The sequence below is a fragment of the Metarhizium album genome (assembly GCF_000804445.1).
Source record: "Metarhizium album ARSEF 1941 chromosome Unknown scaffold_7, whole genome shotgun sequence".
Lineage (NCBI taxonomy): Eukaryota > Fungi > Ascomycota > Sordariomycetes > Hypocreales > Clavicipitaceae > Metarhizium > Metarhizium album.
Window position 1 is genome coordinate 344,492 of NW_024467581.1, and position 15,705 is coordinate 360,196.

General features: G+C 58.2%; 6 protein-coding genes across 6 annotated transcripts; 3 read left to right on the forward strand and 3 right to left on the reverse strand.

Annotated features, from left to right (window-relative positions):
* Positions 1-3,106: 3,106 nt before the first annotated feature.
* On the forward strand, positions 3,107-4,342 carry MAM_03570 (Major facilitator superfamily domain, general substrate transporter; the record flags this gene model as incomplete). Its single annotated transcript, XM_040822369.1, has 2 exons — positions 3,107-3,546; positions 3,607-4,342. The coding sequence occupies 2 exons, from the start codon at positions 3,107-3,109 to the stop codon at positions 4,340-4,342; spliced, it is 1,176 nt and encodes a 391-aa protein (XP_040679512.1).
* Positions 4,343-5,018: 676 nt separating this feature from the next.
* On the reverse strand, positions 5,019-5,724 carry MAM_03571 (DOPA-like domain protein; the record flags this gene model as incomplete). Its single annotated transcript, XM_040822370.1, has 3 exons — positions 5,019-5,296; positions 5,401-5,483; positions 5,546-5,724. 3 exons carry the CDS (start codon positions 5,722-5,724, stop codon positions 5,019-5,021), a joined length of 540 nt encoding a protein of 179 aa, XP_040679513.1.
* A 552-nt stretch (positions 5,725-6,276) lies between these two features.
* Positions 6,277-6,945, forward strand: MAM_03572 (magnesium-dependent phosphatase-1 family protein; the record flags this gene model as incomplete). The annotated part of the gene is made up of 1 exon (XM_040822371.1): positions 6,277-6,945. One exon carries the CDS (start codon positions 6,277-6,279, stop codon positions 6,943-6,945), a length of 669 nt encoding a protein of 222 aa, XP_040679514.1.
* Positions 6,946-7,379: 434 nt separating this feature from the next.
* Positions 7,380-8,959, reverse strand: MAM_03573 (Cellular retinaldehyde-binding/triple function; the record flags this gene model as incomplete). The annotated part of the gene is made up of 3 exons (XM_040822372.1): positions 7,380-8,357; positions 8,431-8,572; positions 8,733-8,959. The coding sequence occupies 3 exons, from the start codon at positions 8,957-8,959 to the stop codon at positions 7,380-7,382; spliced, it is 1,347 nt and encodes a 448-aa protein (XP_040679515.1).
* Positions 8,960-9,590: 631 nt separating this feature from the next.
* On the reverse strand, positions 9,591-12,137 carry MAM_03574 (Heterokaryon incompatibility; the record flags this gene model as incomplete). The annotated part of the gene is made up of 1 exon (XM_040822373.1): positions 9,591-12,137. The coding sequence occupies one exon, from the start codon at positions 12,135-12,137 to the stop codon at positions 9,591-9,593; it is 2,547 nt and encodes an 848-aa protein (XP_040679516.1).
* Positions 12,138-13,674: 1,537 nt separating this feature from the next.
* MAM_03575 (pre-mRNA cleavage complex II protein Clp1) lies at positions 13,675-14,898 on the forward strand (the record flags this gene model as incomplete). The annotated part of the gene is made up of 2 exons (XM_040822374.1): positions 13,675-13,748; positions 13,863-14,898. 2 exons carry the CDS (start codon positions 13,675-13,677, stop codon positions 14,896-14,898), a joined length of 1,110 nt encoding a protein of 369 aa, XP_040679517.1.
* Positions 14,899-15,705: the final 807 nt, after the last annotated feature.

Genomic DNA, 15,705 nt, shown 5'->3' on the forward strand with positions numbered 1-15,705 from the left:
AGTTTTAATATAAATCTAGAATAATTATAGTATAAAGTTTAATTTATATATTAAGGTAGAAGGAATTTTTTCTATATAACTTTATACTTTTAAAAAATTTAAAAATTAGAAAATCAGAAAATTATAGTAGCAGCATTTGCAGATGCAAGCTAATGTGCGACTGTAGACGACTGTTCTAGCAAAGGCAGTAAAGAGAGCAGCGGTATCTGCCCTGCATGTGGAGGTGACGGCACGGTTTGATAAGCAAGACGGTCGCCCTCTAAATACAATGCTACTTCGGCCTGTGAAGGCTGTCACTCCAGAGTAGGACAGGCCTTGCACACCAATTTACATCAGCCACGTTACGACAACGTTGCTACAGCTAGCGATACATCGGGAAAATTTAATACGCAAGCCGCCAGGCATTGCGTGCTGGACGCGACAGCAGATGTTAATTACGTCTGCCAGCCGAGGTGCATCTTTGCGATGGAGAGACCGACAAAAAGCAGTCCAAATGACATACCGTTACCCTTTCACTTGTACCTGCTCCACAATGCGAGCGCCAATCAAATGCAACCAGATTCGGGCGGGAAGACAGCACCACCACAACGCATGGCAGCGACTAGTAATTACAACGTACAAAAAGCATCACGAGCCTCACAACGCAGATATGCAGCGCTTCCGACGACACATGAAGTCATTCGAGCTGCCTCTTGCAGTGGTGACTTGCCATTGTCTACCTGGAACGGAGTAGGAAGAATTCCGGGGTTCTGCTTAAAAGCGAGCAAGCCGATTCTATAGCCACAGCAGCCGGTTTTGTTGACAACACCAAGAAAGCCTCCGCGCCGCTTCACACTTAGCCCCAATCACGGAAATGCAGACCTAACCGGTTAGGTCAGTTGGTGAAGCTAGTTTTGGACCTCCCTCTCCGTCTCTCCGCCACCAAACGATTGTGCCCTGTATTTCCACGTCCGCCTTTATGTTACGTACTGTACATATTTACTGCAAGTAATACACAAAACATAACTCACTAAATCTTAGACCTGACATTAGCTCACATACTAATCGACCGTCCCGCAGAGTAACATCTACTTTCTGGCAATTGACAGACCAGAAACCCGCCAGCCCATGTTCCCAAGTTCAGCATTTAGCATCCATTTTCCGACAACAGGTGCATAGACCCATGACCTACCAACCCATCCAGGGTGGCGATGTGTAGACTAGGACATGTTAACTCAGGGACTACCATTCTTTTTCGGACCATCCGAGCTCATCATCTCATAGACCCGGGTTTTCCTGGCTTGGGTCCGGTGCGTTTTTGACTGACAGTCGGTACAATTTCGTAGGCCCAGACAGAGGAATACAGCACCCAAATCTGAGACTTGGTAGTAAACCAAGGCTCTGGCCCAAGTCTGGATCTACAATCTGGTTGGCAGGGGATCGTAAATCCGGGCGAACAGTGGAATGTAATCCTGGGTAACCATGGGCCAACCTGACGTCTGCTCGCCGGACTTGGGTCTCCTGCGCTTGGGTAGAACCCAATCAAAGACAACAGTCGAATTGACTAGGCGAAGAGCCCACGCCGCTTGTGATTCGCTGCGCAGGTTTACAACAGGTAGGTCGACGCTAAGCTACTGCACAAATTCAGGCCGGGTGTAACAAGGGCTGGTCTTGGAGATCAGGGCTCAGAGCAAATGACTCATATTCACATATAATATTGTAGGGTCTCAAAGGTCCTTGGTTCCTCAATCAGACAGGCCCAACTAATAAGGGCTTCATATACATGATAGTGCTTGTGTGTGCAACCTGAGTAGGCAACAAAGGGATGATGCCCTTTGTGCCTTATTGCCTTGATGGCACAGCACGTAGTACGGACAACAAGGCAAGGCACAAGAGTCGAGACACGCCCCTGCTTGCTGCGAGCAGCGACACTTGTTGCTCGGCTCGACGCAATTTTGGACGATGCAGTCACACCCGCGCTCATGACGTATCAATCTTGGGCTGATTCGTCAGACCGCAAAGTACAGGCCGAGGTCGGCTCTCTGACCATTAACCCGACAAATGAGCAAGGGCAGCGCCAGCGCCAGCCACACTCCGGACTTCGGACTCCAGACTCCAGACTACTCCAGGGCCACACGGTTCGAGATGCACTCTGCAATACAATACGCCATCCACACACCATCCGTCCCGCTCTGCGATGACCTCACTTTCCCCCAAATCCGCCGAAGTCAATCCCGTCTCTACCCCCGACCTGATTGGCGTTGCTGGCGCATCTCCCAGGATCCGCCCGGCCACCTCTCAAGCGAGTGCGAATTTCGAAGCAAGCCACCATGAGCTCCCATCACGTCAACCAACAACTCTCATTCATCACCCACCCGCTAGACTTGTACGGAGTAGTCTCTGTTTCCGTGCCACCCCTCGAGCCGAAGCTGCCGTCACCGAGCCAACAGTTCATATTCAGCTAATGCGGTGATACCTGAGCCTGCGTGACGCCTCCCGGACGCGAGATAGGTCCATGTGGGAGGCAAGAAAAGAATTCAGCCCTCCAGCCCTCTGGCCATGATTGGCAGACCTAAGCGATTGCGAGGGCGAGGCCAAGTTGCTGGAAGAAGCGTGCCGGCAAGGGGGGGACCATACAGAGTACTCGTCAACCTCAGCAGACATCACGCCCGGCTGGCTAGCATCTTTTGTGCCGCGAGGCGACGACGGACGGCGTGCCTGGCTCTCCAACACACACGGGCATCTTTTGGGGCGTCTCTCTCCTTGCCCTTACGTAGAGATTTCTGTTACCATGTCAGCTGGGATGTGATGTGCTTGACATGACACAGGAGAAGCCTTTGATTATCATCTTTTTTTTTCTCCAGTTACCAAATTATTTGTTTCACCATTCACGAACAGTAGCACATGTCTCAACACGGTCGACGTGATGGACGCGCCTCCGAATATTCCTTTACGTCCACCGTCCAGACTGACAGCTCGAAACCGCCTTCCCTTCCTCCGGCGCGGTTCTGGATCCTATGTGCTGGGTGAGTAGGGGGCGCAATGACGCCGAGAATCCGAATCCGGCCAGAGTGGAATTAACCGCAAGTGCACGTCGTGTAGAGTGTGTCTGGGGCTGTTTCTCGCAATGATGGACACGTCCATTGTCGCGACGTCGCTCTACGCCGTGGGCACCGAGTTCCGCGATCTCGACAACGTCAACTGGGTTGCCCTGTCCTACACCCTCGCCTACATGGGCTGCGCCGTCGTCTTCTCGCGCGTCTCGGACATCGCAGGCCGCCGGGATGCCTTTGTGCTCGCGTCCGTTGTCTTCGTGGCCTTTTCGCTGGCGTGCGGCTTCGCCCGCAGCTTGCACCAGCTCATTGCCTTCCGCGCCCTCCAGGGCGTCGGCGGCTCGGGCCTGTACTCCTTGTCCATGGTCATGCTGCCGGAGCTGAGCCCGGTGCGTCTGCGGCAGTACATCGCGGCCATGGTCGGCGTGGTCGTCGCCGTGGCGGGCGTGTTGGGCCCCGTGCTGGGCGGCGTGCTGACGAGCTACGCCACTTGGAGATGGGTCTTCTGGATCAAGTGCGTTTGCTCGCCATGCGGCCGGACATGACTCCCGTGACTGACGCTGACGCGGTACAGTGGCCCTGTTGGTGCGGCTTCGCTGGCCACGTTTGTCATCAGCTGGCCCGACGAGAGATACCTCGGGCGTCGTGGAAAGCACTCGTGGAAACAGCTCGACTACCCGGGGGCCTTTCTCACCGTCGCCGCCGCCGTTCTCGTCGTCTTTTCTTTCCAGAATGCAGGCCAGGCACGCGGTAACGCGCCTCGACAAGGCGACGACTGGGGCTCGGCCGTCTTCGTCGCGCCCCTTGTCGTCGGCGTCGTGTGCTGGGCGGCCCTGATACTCTGGGAATACGCCGTCCAGACCCGCCTGTCCAAGCGGTTCGTCCCGGTCCTCCCGCTGAGCATCTTCCGCAGCGGCGTGTACGCCTCGGGGGTGATCAACACGCTCCTCCTGGGGCTCCCGTTCCTGCTTTTGATCTACGTCGTCCCGCTGGGGATCCAGATTGCTGGGGGCAAATCCGCCCTCGTGGCCGGCATTATGCTGTTGCCAATGCTGGTCGCTGTCGCTGTGGGCAGCATCGTCAGCGGCGCAGTCAACTCGAGAAAGTCGGCCATTACGGAAACGCTGCTAGCAGGGTCATGCTTGATGTCGCTGGGCTGTGGGTTGTTGACGACCTTGTCCACGCACGAGCTCGACAGCGCCAAGCTCCTGGGCTTCATCACGCTCTGCGGCATGGGCTTCGGCCTCACCGTGTCATCCAGCACAATGATTGTATCCATCAAGGTTGCGCCAAAGGATTACGGCAAGTAGCACCGAACATCAAGCTCTCCACGTGGTCGTAGCCGGTGCGTGCTAACGGTTCGCTACTAGCCCCGGCCCAGGGAATCCTCGCCCAGCTGCGCATATTTGGCGGCAGTTTGGGCATCGCCGCGTCGACAGCGATCCTCCGGGCCAAAACGCACGGAAGCCCGCTGTTGCATGTCGGGAGGCGAGACTCTCCATCGGCCCCGCCTCAGAACCAGTTGGCCCAAGAGGCTTTTGGGGAGGCATTTCGCGCCGACATGGTGGTGGGAACGGCAGCTTCGGGGGCTGCGGTGATTCTGGCACTCGTCGCGTGCTGGCTGCGTCGCAACCGCCCTGAGCCTCAGGGAGCGCCGCAGCAAGAGGGACAAGTGACGGAAACGAATACATGACGGAAGCATAAACCAGTATGATGCTGTATTGCAGTGGCTTTTATTTTTATTTTATTTTTGTGTGTGTGTGTGTAAGTGTGTGTGTGTGTAAAAGTGTGTGTGTGTGTGTGTGTTTTGCCTTTTCCCGTAATGTCAACGTCGGGCCAAATCATAACGGTGCATGGTTACAATTACTTCTAAATTCCAGTACAGAGCAGCGATGCAAAATGGACGGCATACAAGTGCCATTCCAACCGACGATCGCCACTTGTACGTACGGAGCGTGCGGCGACTGAAAGAAAAGAAAAAGCCCTTCACGCGCGAGGTCCGAACGGCGCCCAATCCAGGGGCACTCTCTCGCCCATCCAAATAGCCCTGTCCGTGTGATCGCGCAACTCGACCTCGTTGGCGGCCTGGCCCTCCTCCACCACGGTGTTGGGATGGACGAGGGCAGACAAGGGCCCGCGCCAGACCGAGAGCCACGCGACAAAGGCGCCGAACTGGGCGGGCGTGAAGACGTTGATCTCAAACATGGCCACGGGGTGAGGCCCGACGGGGCGGTCCCAGAACTTGTACACCCTCAGCTCAGGGACTGGGGGACACGGGACACGTCAGCGAGCAATTTGCATTGCATGGCCTGCATCGCACGTTCGGGGCCCGGCAGTCTGCAGTCTGGGGTCTGGAGCCTGGACTCACACTCGCGTCGGATGCGCTCCCAGAGCTGGCGCGCGTACGTGGCCTGCTCCGGGTTCTGCTGAAAGTAGTAGATGTGTACGTCACTGCGCGGCGTGTCAGTCGCCAGCCATGGTCGGCGGAGCACGACGAGACGGCGTGCACGTACAAGCCGCCGCGACGGTCTGATCTCAGAGGCGTGGTGAAGCGGTGATATGCGTCGCTGAGCCCGTCCCGCTTGGGGTTCACGAGGCTCTTGCCGTCCTCGTTCGTCTCGTCGGACAGGGGAGGGGCGTCCTCGAAGCCGGCGAGCGGCGAGGGATACTTGTGGTCCCAGGGATTGGGCATTGCGGGAGCTGGTGGCACGCTGGTGAGTGGGAGGTTCTCGGTTTGGGCATGGGCGACGTCGACGTTGGGAAAAGTCGAGAGCTGAGAGGTCGGCGGGACGGGCTGATTGATAAGAAGCTGCCCATGAATGATGAAACGATGGCCCGATGACGGAACCGAGCCCGAGCCCCGCCACGGATTCGGAGTGGCCCCGCCGCCTTACTAATGCACGCCGGCCGCATCGTCTGCGAAACCCTCGTCTCCGTATCCGCCGTTGATGATTGATCAGCCGTCAAGTCAGTCGGGGGGTGCGGTGCGAGCGTGGGCCCCCGCTCGTACAGTTTGGGCGTCTTCGCAGACAAAGGGGACGCGTTGGACCTCGCCGTCCAGGGCCCCAGGCACCAGGCACCAGGCACCAGGTACCCGCCACCGGACAACCGACTCGTCCTACCGGCGTCGTCACAACTCGACGCCTCCATCTCGTCATCCTCAACACCAAGCCAAGCCAAGCCGAGCCGAGCCACACGACACCCGAGCCTCGCGTCGCCACTTGCCAGCGACCACGCAGCCGACATGCCGCGCAGGCTCTCCAAACAAATCTCCTTCACATCCCTCTCGTCGGCCCTCGCCACCCCCTCCGCTCTTACGTCCCAGATCCCCCCGTCCCTCACGGACCCGACGCTCCCGCTGCCCAAACTCATCGTCTTCGATCTCGACTACACCCTCTGGCCGTTCTGGGTCGACACGCACGTCACGCCCCCCCTCAAGCCGGACGCGGCGCACTCCCTCGCCACGGACCGCCACGGCGAGGAGTACGCCTTCTACCCCGACGTCCCTCAGATCCTGCGGCTTCTGCCCCGCGCGGTCCCCGACTCCAGCGCCCCCATCAAGCTGGGCGTCGCGTCGCGAACCCACGCGCCCGGGCTGGCCAGGGACCTGCTGAAGATGCTGCACGTGCCGCCGGCGCAGGAGGGGGACAGGCCCCGCAAGGCCCTGGACGCGTTTGACGCCGGGACGGAGATTTACCCCGGCAGCAAGATCCGGCACGTCGAGGCGCTCCAGCGGAGGACGGGCGTCGCGTTCGACGACATCCTGTTCTTCGACGACGAGAGCAGGAACCAGGAGACCGAGGGCCTGGGCATCACGATGCGCCTCGTGCGGGACGGCGTGTGCTGGGCCGAGATTGAGAAGGGCGTCGACGACTGGCGGAGACGGAGGGGCTTCGGGAGGGGCGGCGTGTGACGTCCAAGGCTGGGGCTCGCCCTTTAAAGGCTCGCCAAGGGCCAGGGCACGCCAGGGCACGTCTGGACACGTCGAGACGGGCGAAATGTAGGTGGTGGAGGTTTGTGCCGCGCGGAAGGGATGCGGTTTGCGGCAGTATATACTTGGGATGATTTTTTATTTTGTTATAAATTCTGCCATGTACCAAATAGCCGGCGACCAAGATCCAAGGACAGAAGAGACAAGATTAAACCTGTGAGAAATACAGAGAAACAAGTACGCTGCCAGACGTTACACCCGCTCGAACAGGACATGCGCCCGGTGAGGGCCCCATCCCCCGACTACACTCTCGTCCTGCATGCCAACGTGATATCCATATCCAAATCCTGCATCCCCGGCCTGCTTGTGCGTCCGTCCATGTCCGGGCCGGCGTGCGATGGGCCCAAGTGCCCCGTCTAGGCGGCAGCAGTCGGCGCAACCGGCACAGCGCCGTTCTCGTCCCCGGCGAGCCTCAACTTCTCGACAATCTCGCCATCCGTGATGCCGTCCGCCTCGTCGGTCTGCGCGGCATCGTCCGCCGTCGCGCCCGCCGTCGTCTGCGTGCCCTCGGACAGCTGGCCGTTCGTCTGGGTCCCCTCGGTCGCCGGGTCGGCCTTGTCGCCGTCCTCGTCTGCGGGCGGCCACCACGTCTTGGGCACGGTGCACACGCGGACGTTGCGAGGCACGCCCTTGTCCTTGCCGAGGGCGACGCAGGCCATGCTCCGCCCGTCGTCGACGTCTTGCCACAGCAGCGGGCCGCTCGGGAACGCCGAGCGCCCGTCCTCCCAGGCGACGACGCCGTCCCAGTGCGGATCCGGCACGGGCAGCTGGCCAAAGGAAAAGTCTAGCTGGCCGCCGTACTTGCGCGGGATGTTGCGGGGGTCGACGAAGGCCTCGAGCGTGGGCGCGACCTCGTGCGGGCCCAGGACGAAGATCTTGGACACGGTCATGGGGTCGAACCAGCGCTTGATCCAGCCCCAGACGGTGCCGAAGAAGACGGGCGCGCCGACGATGAAGATGCGGTCCAGGGTCTCGGGGTAGTGCGCCGTGGCGAGCTGGCTGGCGGCCTGCATGTGGCCCTTGAGGTTCCAGAACTGCCGCAGCCCGACGCCCGAGACGTCGACGATGTTGGTGCTCATGGTGACGGGGACGTCGGGGTGCTCCCGGTCCGCGAGCTGCGTGCAAAACGGCTGGCTGAAGCGCGTGAGGTTCTCGTACAGCGCGAACAGGCGCAGCAGCCCGGGCGCGGTGCTGCCGTCGGTCCGGGCGTCGGAGAAGGTCGACTGCGCGCCGAGCCGTTCGTACTCGGCCACCGTCTTGGAGTCGAGCTTTTTGATTTCGAAGACGTAGAGGGGGATTCCGCGGCGGTCGCGGCGGCCCGTCCACTGCGGATACTGGACGGACGGATTAGTCTGAGCAGGGAGGGACGGGTCCGGGGCCAGACAGGAAACGTGGCGGGGGACCAACCAGTCGTCTGCTTTGCTCGTACGCTTCCAGGTCAATTGTGCGGTAGAGCGTGTCGATGTTGTTCGCGCGCCTCCAGTCCTCGGTCGCCTTGAACTGCCGGTACGCGTCGTCGACCGCCCAGCGGCGCGCGCGTAGGTAGCGTCTGCGGTCGAGACGTCATCGCCGTTAGCAGCGGCCCGGGCTGGCGGACTGGGGGACGGGGTGAAGAAAAAGGCGGGAGACGAAAAGAGAGGGAGAGGGAGAGGGAGAGGGAGAGGGAAGCCATTGATCGACAGCCCTCCACGGCCGGGCGGGTTACTCACAGCAACGTCTGGTCGTCGTGACTCGCGGCATCTCTCTTCCAGACGCCCCTCTGCTCCAAAACATCCTTGAACTTGGCCAGTGCCTCGGCCTCGTGCTCGCTCAAGTGTCCCAGATGCCCGGACGGGTATCCGAGTTGGCTCCTGGTCGAGGCCGACGATTTTACCCGCGTGGCTGCCACTGAAGTGCCGGACGTCGTCGACGCGGCGGGCGCGGGCTCGGCCGTCATGGCGCTTTGTATCTGCGGCGACGATGGCCTCGGAAAAGGATGGATGCAGGTCGTGACAGGCGGGGGTGGGAAACAAAAGTCAACGCTTGGGAATGACGGAGTTTGGCAACGGTCCGTCCGATGACCCAAGGGTGGAGTGGAATCAGTGGAGAGGGACGTCGACTTTGGCATTTCCGCTTGCCGCCCTCCGTTGCGCTCCGAAGTCCGATGGCAGTGGGCGTCTGTCTGGTCTCATTCGCACCTTGGCTTGCCAGGGTGTTGCAGAGCCTTCTTTCGTGGATGAGTGGTGTTGCGAGTTGTGATGGTCGCCGTGCACCCCGCGGCACAAACAGATGAATGCAACAGTTTGAAATGTATTTTATTTTCCATCTATATCCAAGACAGATGCCGTGGCATTGCTGTCAAATAGTAGTGTGAAATGCTAGTTGTCCACATATACAAAAAGTTCCTTCTTCAGGCCGTGTTGTGGTCGCCAAGGCTCATGTTCCTCGTAATCTTGTGTTTCGCCTCCCGGCTTGTTCAGCTTGTTCGTGCCCTCCCTCAGCTTGCAAGGATGCGATAATCACAGCTTTTATGCGCCGTGCTTCCAAGACCTTGCATGTTGCCAGGCGACAACGTGACGGATGGCTCCCTACTCAATCAATATGTCCGATCCAAGTCGTCGCAGGGGAAGGTGATTGAGCATGACCTCCAAGCTGCCAAACCGCCGCATCACGTCCCTTGCGTCCTGCCCGAACCCCATCCGTGCTCTGCCTACACGTTCCCAAGATCCGGACGTGGTCTTCTCGACAACCAAGAGCAGAATCGTGGCTTCTTCGACAAACCACAGCACCGTCATTTGCTCACCGCAGGCATGATGCTCCACGTATTCTCGGATCGCACTCGGTTTATGGCCCCCAGATGGCAGCGGTGCGACCGTGTCCTGTTCCGTGCCCAGGCCGCGGCTGAGTTGTACGTCGACGCAAACGTCATTGAATGTCCACCCGCCATTGTGCACCCGCGCCTTGACTTTATCGAGAACCAGCGGGTTGGTCACCCGCAGAAGATAGCGGCCCGGAGGGAACGTGGGAGGTCTGTCACTCGCGACAGAGAAGTCGTAGGCAACTTGGCCGTCGGGGCTCAGGATCAGCATCTCCGGCGAGTATGCCCACTTCACAGATGAGGCGTCGTTTCTGGTCAGCTGCTTGGCGCTCACGTAGTGGTGGTTCAAGAGCTTCTTTTCCCTCCCAGTGCCGTCTTGCTCGACCACAACAATGGACGAGTACAGTTGCACGGCTCCTCGCCAACCCGCCCATGTCCAGCTGGGCAGGTGGCGTCTTCTCTGCGGCCGGTCATGTCCCTTGTGATGCCAGAAACTGGTCGTCAGGGCAAACAGCAACTTGGTTCGAGGTGGCCCAGAACGAGCCGTGCTGTCCGTCGTCGGGCACCAGATGGGAATCCCGACAATGCTCCCGAGCTTGTCTTTTCCCAGAGTCTTCTCCAGCCGCCTCGTGATTCCCATGAAAGCGCTGAGTGAGTCCTCGTCGTACGTGAGCTGACGCTTGGTGTACTCAACAACATGCTGGTCCGAGGTTCGGAAGATGCTGAGGGTACTCGGCTTCTCCATGCTTTGCGGCAGCTTCTTCCATACTTCCCAGCTGCCATCAATATAAGACAACCCGTTAAAGAGGCCTGGTCGTACGAAGTCGCACATCTTTTCCTGATCTCTGTCATAATACGCGGCAAGTGGCAAGACCAGGGTTTCAGGACACGACATGCCCTCGCACTCCCAGTACATCTGCTGTCCCGTGAACACGAGCCGCCGCCTCGCCACAAGGCCTTCTTGGTAAGTCCAGCCCCGGGTATACCAGACGGATTCTTTGATTTCGAGCCGGGGATCCCGCATGCTAGAAACGAGTGCGACGTTGCCGTCGGCAAATTTGTACTTGGGCTGCTCCGGCCGTGTAGTAGAGCCCACGCCGGGCAGGCCTTGCATGGCGTCCTTGCCATGAGCTGCGATGATGGTTACCGCAGCCCCTTCGAATATCTCATCCATGCGGCCGATTTGATGCATTCTTTCCTGCACTCTGCTTGAGTCGATGCACAGACAATCAACCCACAAATAGCGGAATCCAAGGTCCAGAGTCACCGTGACCGCGTCCCGAACTGCTTTTGGCCACGAGTCTGTCGTGTTGCCCCCGGAGACATAACTCAGGGCGACGTAGTCTTCGCTCAAGAGCCGCTCAACCACCCGGGGCGGCGACTGAGCACAGTCAATGAGCTTGAATCCGGCAAGCTCGTGTGCGACCTGGCGGCGCCCACATCGTCCTCGGTGATGACTGTCGCAAAAATGCAACCAGTTGCGGGCAACAGACATGTCTGCTGACCGACCAATTTCCCTTCCCCAGATTCCCTTTTGGAGCCAGGTCGAGTCTGTCAGCAGGGCCTGTGGCTCTTGAGTGTTCCGCTCGCTGGATCTCGCCCGCTCTCGCGCAGGGCATGGTTCCGGCGACACTTGCGGAAGCGTCCTGTACAGCACTCCCCTCTCTCGAAACCATTCCGGCTGGGGCTCCCAGCTTTTTGCACCGGGTCCAGTCTTCTTCGGTGTGACTGCCAGATAGCCAGGGGCCCAGCCCCTTGCCTTTGCTCTGGCCTGGTGGTCCATGTCGAACAACTTGACGGGGTCAATGAGATAATTGGTGTCCCGGCTGGAAAACGCAGACAAACTATAATCTCCGTCGCCGTCTCCTGGTACATGGACCGACCAGAAAAGCTTGCACAGCGGGCACGTTGTAGACCATTTGTCGTCCTGGAGCCCTCTGAGACGGGAGATGACATGCTCCCTTTTGTCGAAGGCGTCCGCCGCGCCGGGATGGAGCACCTTTGTAAAGGAGTCATCGACCTCGTCCAAGGTTGACTCGATGTCAACAGCCAGACTCGAGCAGGACGTGCACAACGCCCGGTCGACGTTACGCACGGTTGCCGAGGTTGGCGTGGATGTGTCGGAGTGTGCTGAAGGACTCCGACTTCTGCGCCAGCTGAGGCGTCGAATGAGGGATCCTCGGCGCGGCGATCCGTCCTCGTTGTCCGGCGGCTCTACCGTGAGGTGTTGCATCATGTTCCTCAGCGGGTTCCTGGACCGGCGACGTTCCAGGACAGGCTGTTCGCCTGGAGGTACGGGACTGAGGCTGTCTGCCATGTTCGGGCTCGGAGCATGGGAGTCGGAGCATGGGTGGGTGGACGGGTGACAGCAGCAACTTGCGAGCGCTGGCTGTTCTCGAGAAGCAACAGGTAGGTTGAAAAGCCCAAGCTTTTGACACGGCCGACAGAGGATGATGAAGAACAGCTGGATATCCCCCAAGCTCAGGGTATGTCCGGAAAATTCGACCAGCCGAGGCGAGTGCTGAAGAGTGAAGCCTGACACTAGCCAGGCCTCCTCCGGGTGTCGAATGGGGGCGCCAGACGCGCAACACCGGACTGACTGAAGCGCTAGAGAGACCTAATTCTGAAGCGAAATTGGAAATCGAGGGCTCGGCGTCAAAGAAGGAAAAAAAAAAAAAAAAAAAAAAAGGGGTGGTGTAGCTGTTTGGGCCATTGTTCAGGAGTCCGCGTGAAGAATACGAAGATCAAGGGGCGCCATCTCTGGTGATTGGGCGACGTTATTGTGACCAGACGCCACTGTTTGATCACCAAAATGCTCACTCCTCCGCGTTATGACGACAAGTTGCCCGACAGTCTGAAGCTGGCCGGTGCTAGTGCTAGTGTCGCCCTACCTTGAGCAATAAGCACTCATCCAACGACTTTAGTCCAGGGCAAGGTCCCAGGGGCGCATCCTGTTTCTGCCCCAGGAATGTTGGACTTGCCTTTTCCACCTATTGCCAGCCCGGGTCCCGTAGGGGGGATACTTTGCATGCAACTTGATCGTACGGAGTAGCTGTTGTGAATAAGAAGCTTTGCTTATTAAAATACGTTATACGTATTTTTCCAACAACGTCCGCTGCAATCGCGACCCATGTACGGGTCACGGATCCAGGATGCAGACCCAATCAAAACGTGCTGAATTTTCTGTTGCCAACACAACTGCAGATGCAGATGCAGATGCAGCTACTCCGTGCACGACGCAGCCATGTAGTGCACTTTCTGTTTAAGTTACTCTTTTAGTTTTGACGTGGCTCGGCTCGTCCAAGGCAGACTGGCAGACTTACGCCCCACCTGATTTGTCCGAGTGGGGCTGCGTGTTCTGAAACCGAGCGCTGCGTGTTTGTTCGTGACCCGTTATAATGTTGCAAAGCGTACGTAGTTGTGCCCGAGCACTTCAACCTCGCGACGGCGGCTGTGCATGACCACGACTTCGACTTCTCCTCGCAATATTTAACCTCGACCTGCACCTCCGTTGCCCCTGGCTCCTGCCCATACACCGACTTCCTCCGACATACAGATTACGCAGCGACGGCATCTCGCTCTCGACAAGCGCTCCCTCTCCACGCCGTACCGCACCGTACGCTTTCCATGGGACCGACGACTCGGGCACCTTGACAATCCTCCTCACCATCACTGCGCGTCTCGTCCACCTCTTGTGCGCCTTCACCCTGCCACTAGCGCAATATACAAGTCAGCTGCGACGTAAGACTCGTGTCGTATCGTGTCGTCGTGCGTCGCGATTCTGCCCAATTCCCTCCCCCCTACGACAGGGTGTCCGCCGCCGCGCTCTGGACTTGGCGGCCATCACATCAAGGATGCCGGCGGCCAAGGAAAAGGAACTCCCCCGTGTTGACCAACTTCAAGACTACGACTATGCCGTGGCTGGACAGTAAGTCGTCTTCAAAGACTCGCGACCTTCCTCCCCTTGGCTCGTACAGTGGTGTCGTAACCCAATTTGCGACCACCGACCCTGGAGTGTGCTGCTGACCTGGCCATGTGGCAGTGATGGGACCATGTGCGACCCCGACGGCTCGATTTTCGTCAAGCCTTGCACCCAAGCCGAAATCAACTTCTACGAGACCACCAAGTCAAAGTATCCCGCCTTTGCCAGTCTTATGCCAGTCTACCTCGGCTGCCTATCGTTAAACGGCGCCGGCGCCGATCAGGTTGGCATCGACCAAGCTGGGGCAGGCGTCATTCCGGACGGCGCCCTACAAACCGTGGATGGGGGCCTGCTCGCATCGATCGGAGAGAGAATTGTCAGTGCCACTCAAGATGTCCAAGCCCAGGGTGCCGTTATGTGGGTGCCTTCCGAAGGAAAGAAGATCCAGACAGACACGTCTGTCGTGCTCGAGAACTTGACGTATGGCTTCCACAAGCCCAATGTCCTCGACATCAAATTGGGGACCCGTCTATATGCCGACGATGCGCCTAAGCAAAAGCAGGAGCGATTTCAAAAGCTTAGCCGAGAGACGACCCACCACAAATTTGGATTCCGCATCGCCGGCATGCGCGTTTTCCGCGGGTCCGAAAACCATGTTGAATTGAATTGTGACGAGTACAAGATTTACGACAAGGACTATGGGCGATACACGGTCAACGATGACAATGTGTTGGATGAACTCAAGCGATTCGTCTTCAACAAGGCTGCGGGTATTGACGAGAACCTGGGCAGGGCCATTTGCGAGGCTTTTGCCAAAGACCTTGGCGACATGGTTGAAGTCATGTCTGACCATGAATTCCACACGTTCTCGACGTCACTTCTGCTTGTGTTTGAAGGTGATGGCAAGATGCTTCGCAAAGCCATTGATGCCAACAACGAGTACGTAGACGGCGCAACCGACCCTCCGGCTACCAAGCGAATTGATAGTGGCATTTGCTTGGACGATGAGGACGAGGTTCCAGCGCTGCCGCCCGTGTTCAGGCTCAAGCTCATCGATTTCGCCCACGCTGCGTGGAAACCGGGATCGGGCACAGACGAAAATACCATCAAGGGCGTGAGAAGCTTGCAGAGACTCTTCTCAGAAATGGCGCAATGAGCCGAAGTTGAATCTTCCTCAACGACAACTTGGATTTCCATGCCAGCGCCACTGTCAGATGCAAAAAAAGAACAAGGAGCTAAAGGCCCAAGACCACTTTATTCGGTGAAGACTGGCAGAGACGACGCATTCACCAGTCCGGGAGGATCTCTGCCGACGGAAGACGGCATAGTTGTACCACTACACAGTAGAGTGTATTAGAGACAGCAGAACATGGAGGTTTGACGAGATCTGGGACTACGGCCTGGGAGTCAAACATACGGAGTTGACTTGGTTTGGGACGTCCGTATCAACTAGCCTGCGACTAGCCACGTGAGGTAGCGGATCATGGGAACCTTGAATGAATCAAGAGGGATTCTACATGACGCGTCTGCGCAGCTTTGGCAACCTACTGTGTGTGTCAATGTGTGTGTGACGCTTGTGACTGACGTCGCGACTGTGTGTGCGCCCCATATCTAATTGGACGTGTGGAGGAGTGCACAAGGCATATAGTATTCCAGGTATTCAGACTTGATTTTCATCCGTTGGGGTTTAAACAGACAGCCTACCGGCTGGGGGGTAGAGTTCTCTTGCCTCGAGGGAGGCAAAGTGAGCGTCCACGCAGCAAAGCACCCCTTGGACCGGGTTGCATTCAGTGCGCCTTGTTCTGGACAAGCTGATGCCCCTGCGACGGTAGCCAGCTTGGGGCTGTCGTGGTCGGATGCCCATGCTGACGGGCTCAACGTGGCGCGTCGGCACAGCCCCTCCCTTCCCTCCTCCGCATGATGGACTGCGCAGCCTTTTGCAGATGTTGTTTCCAGGGATGAA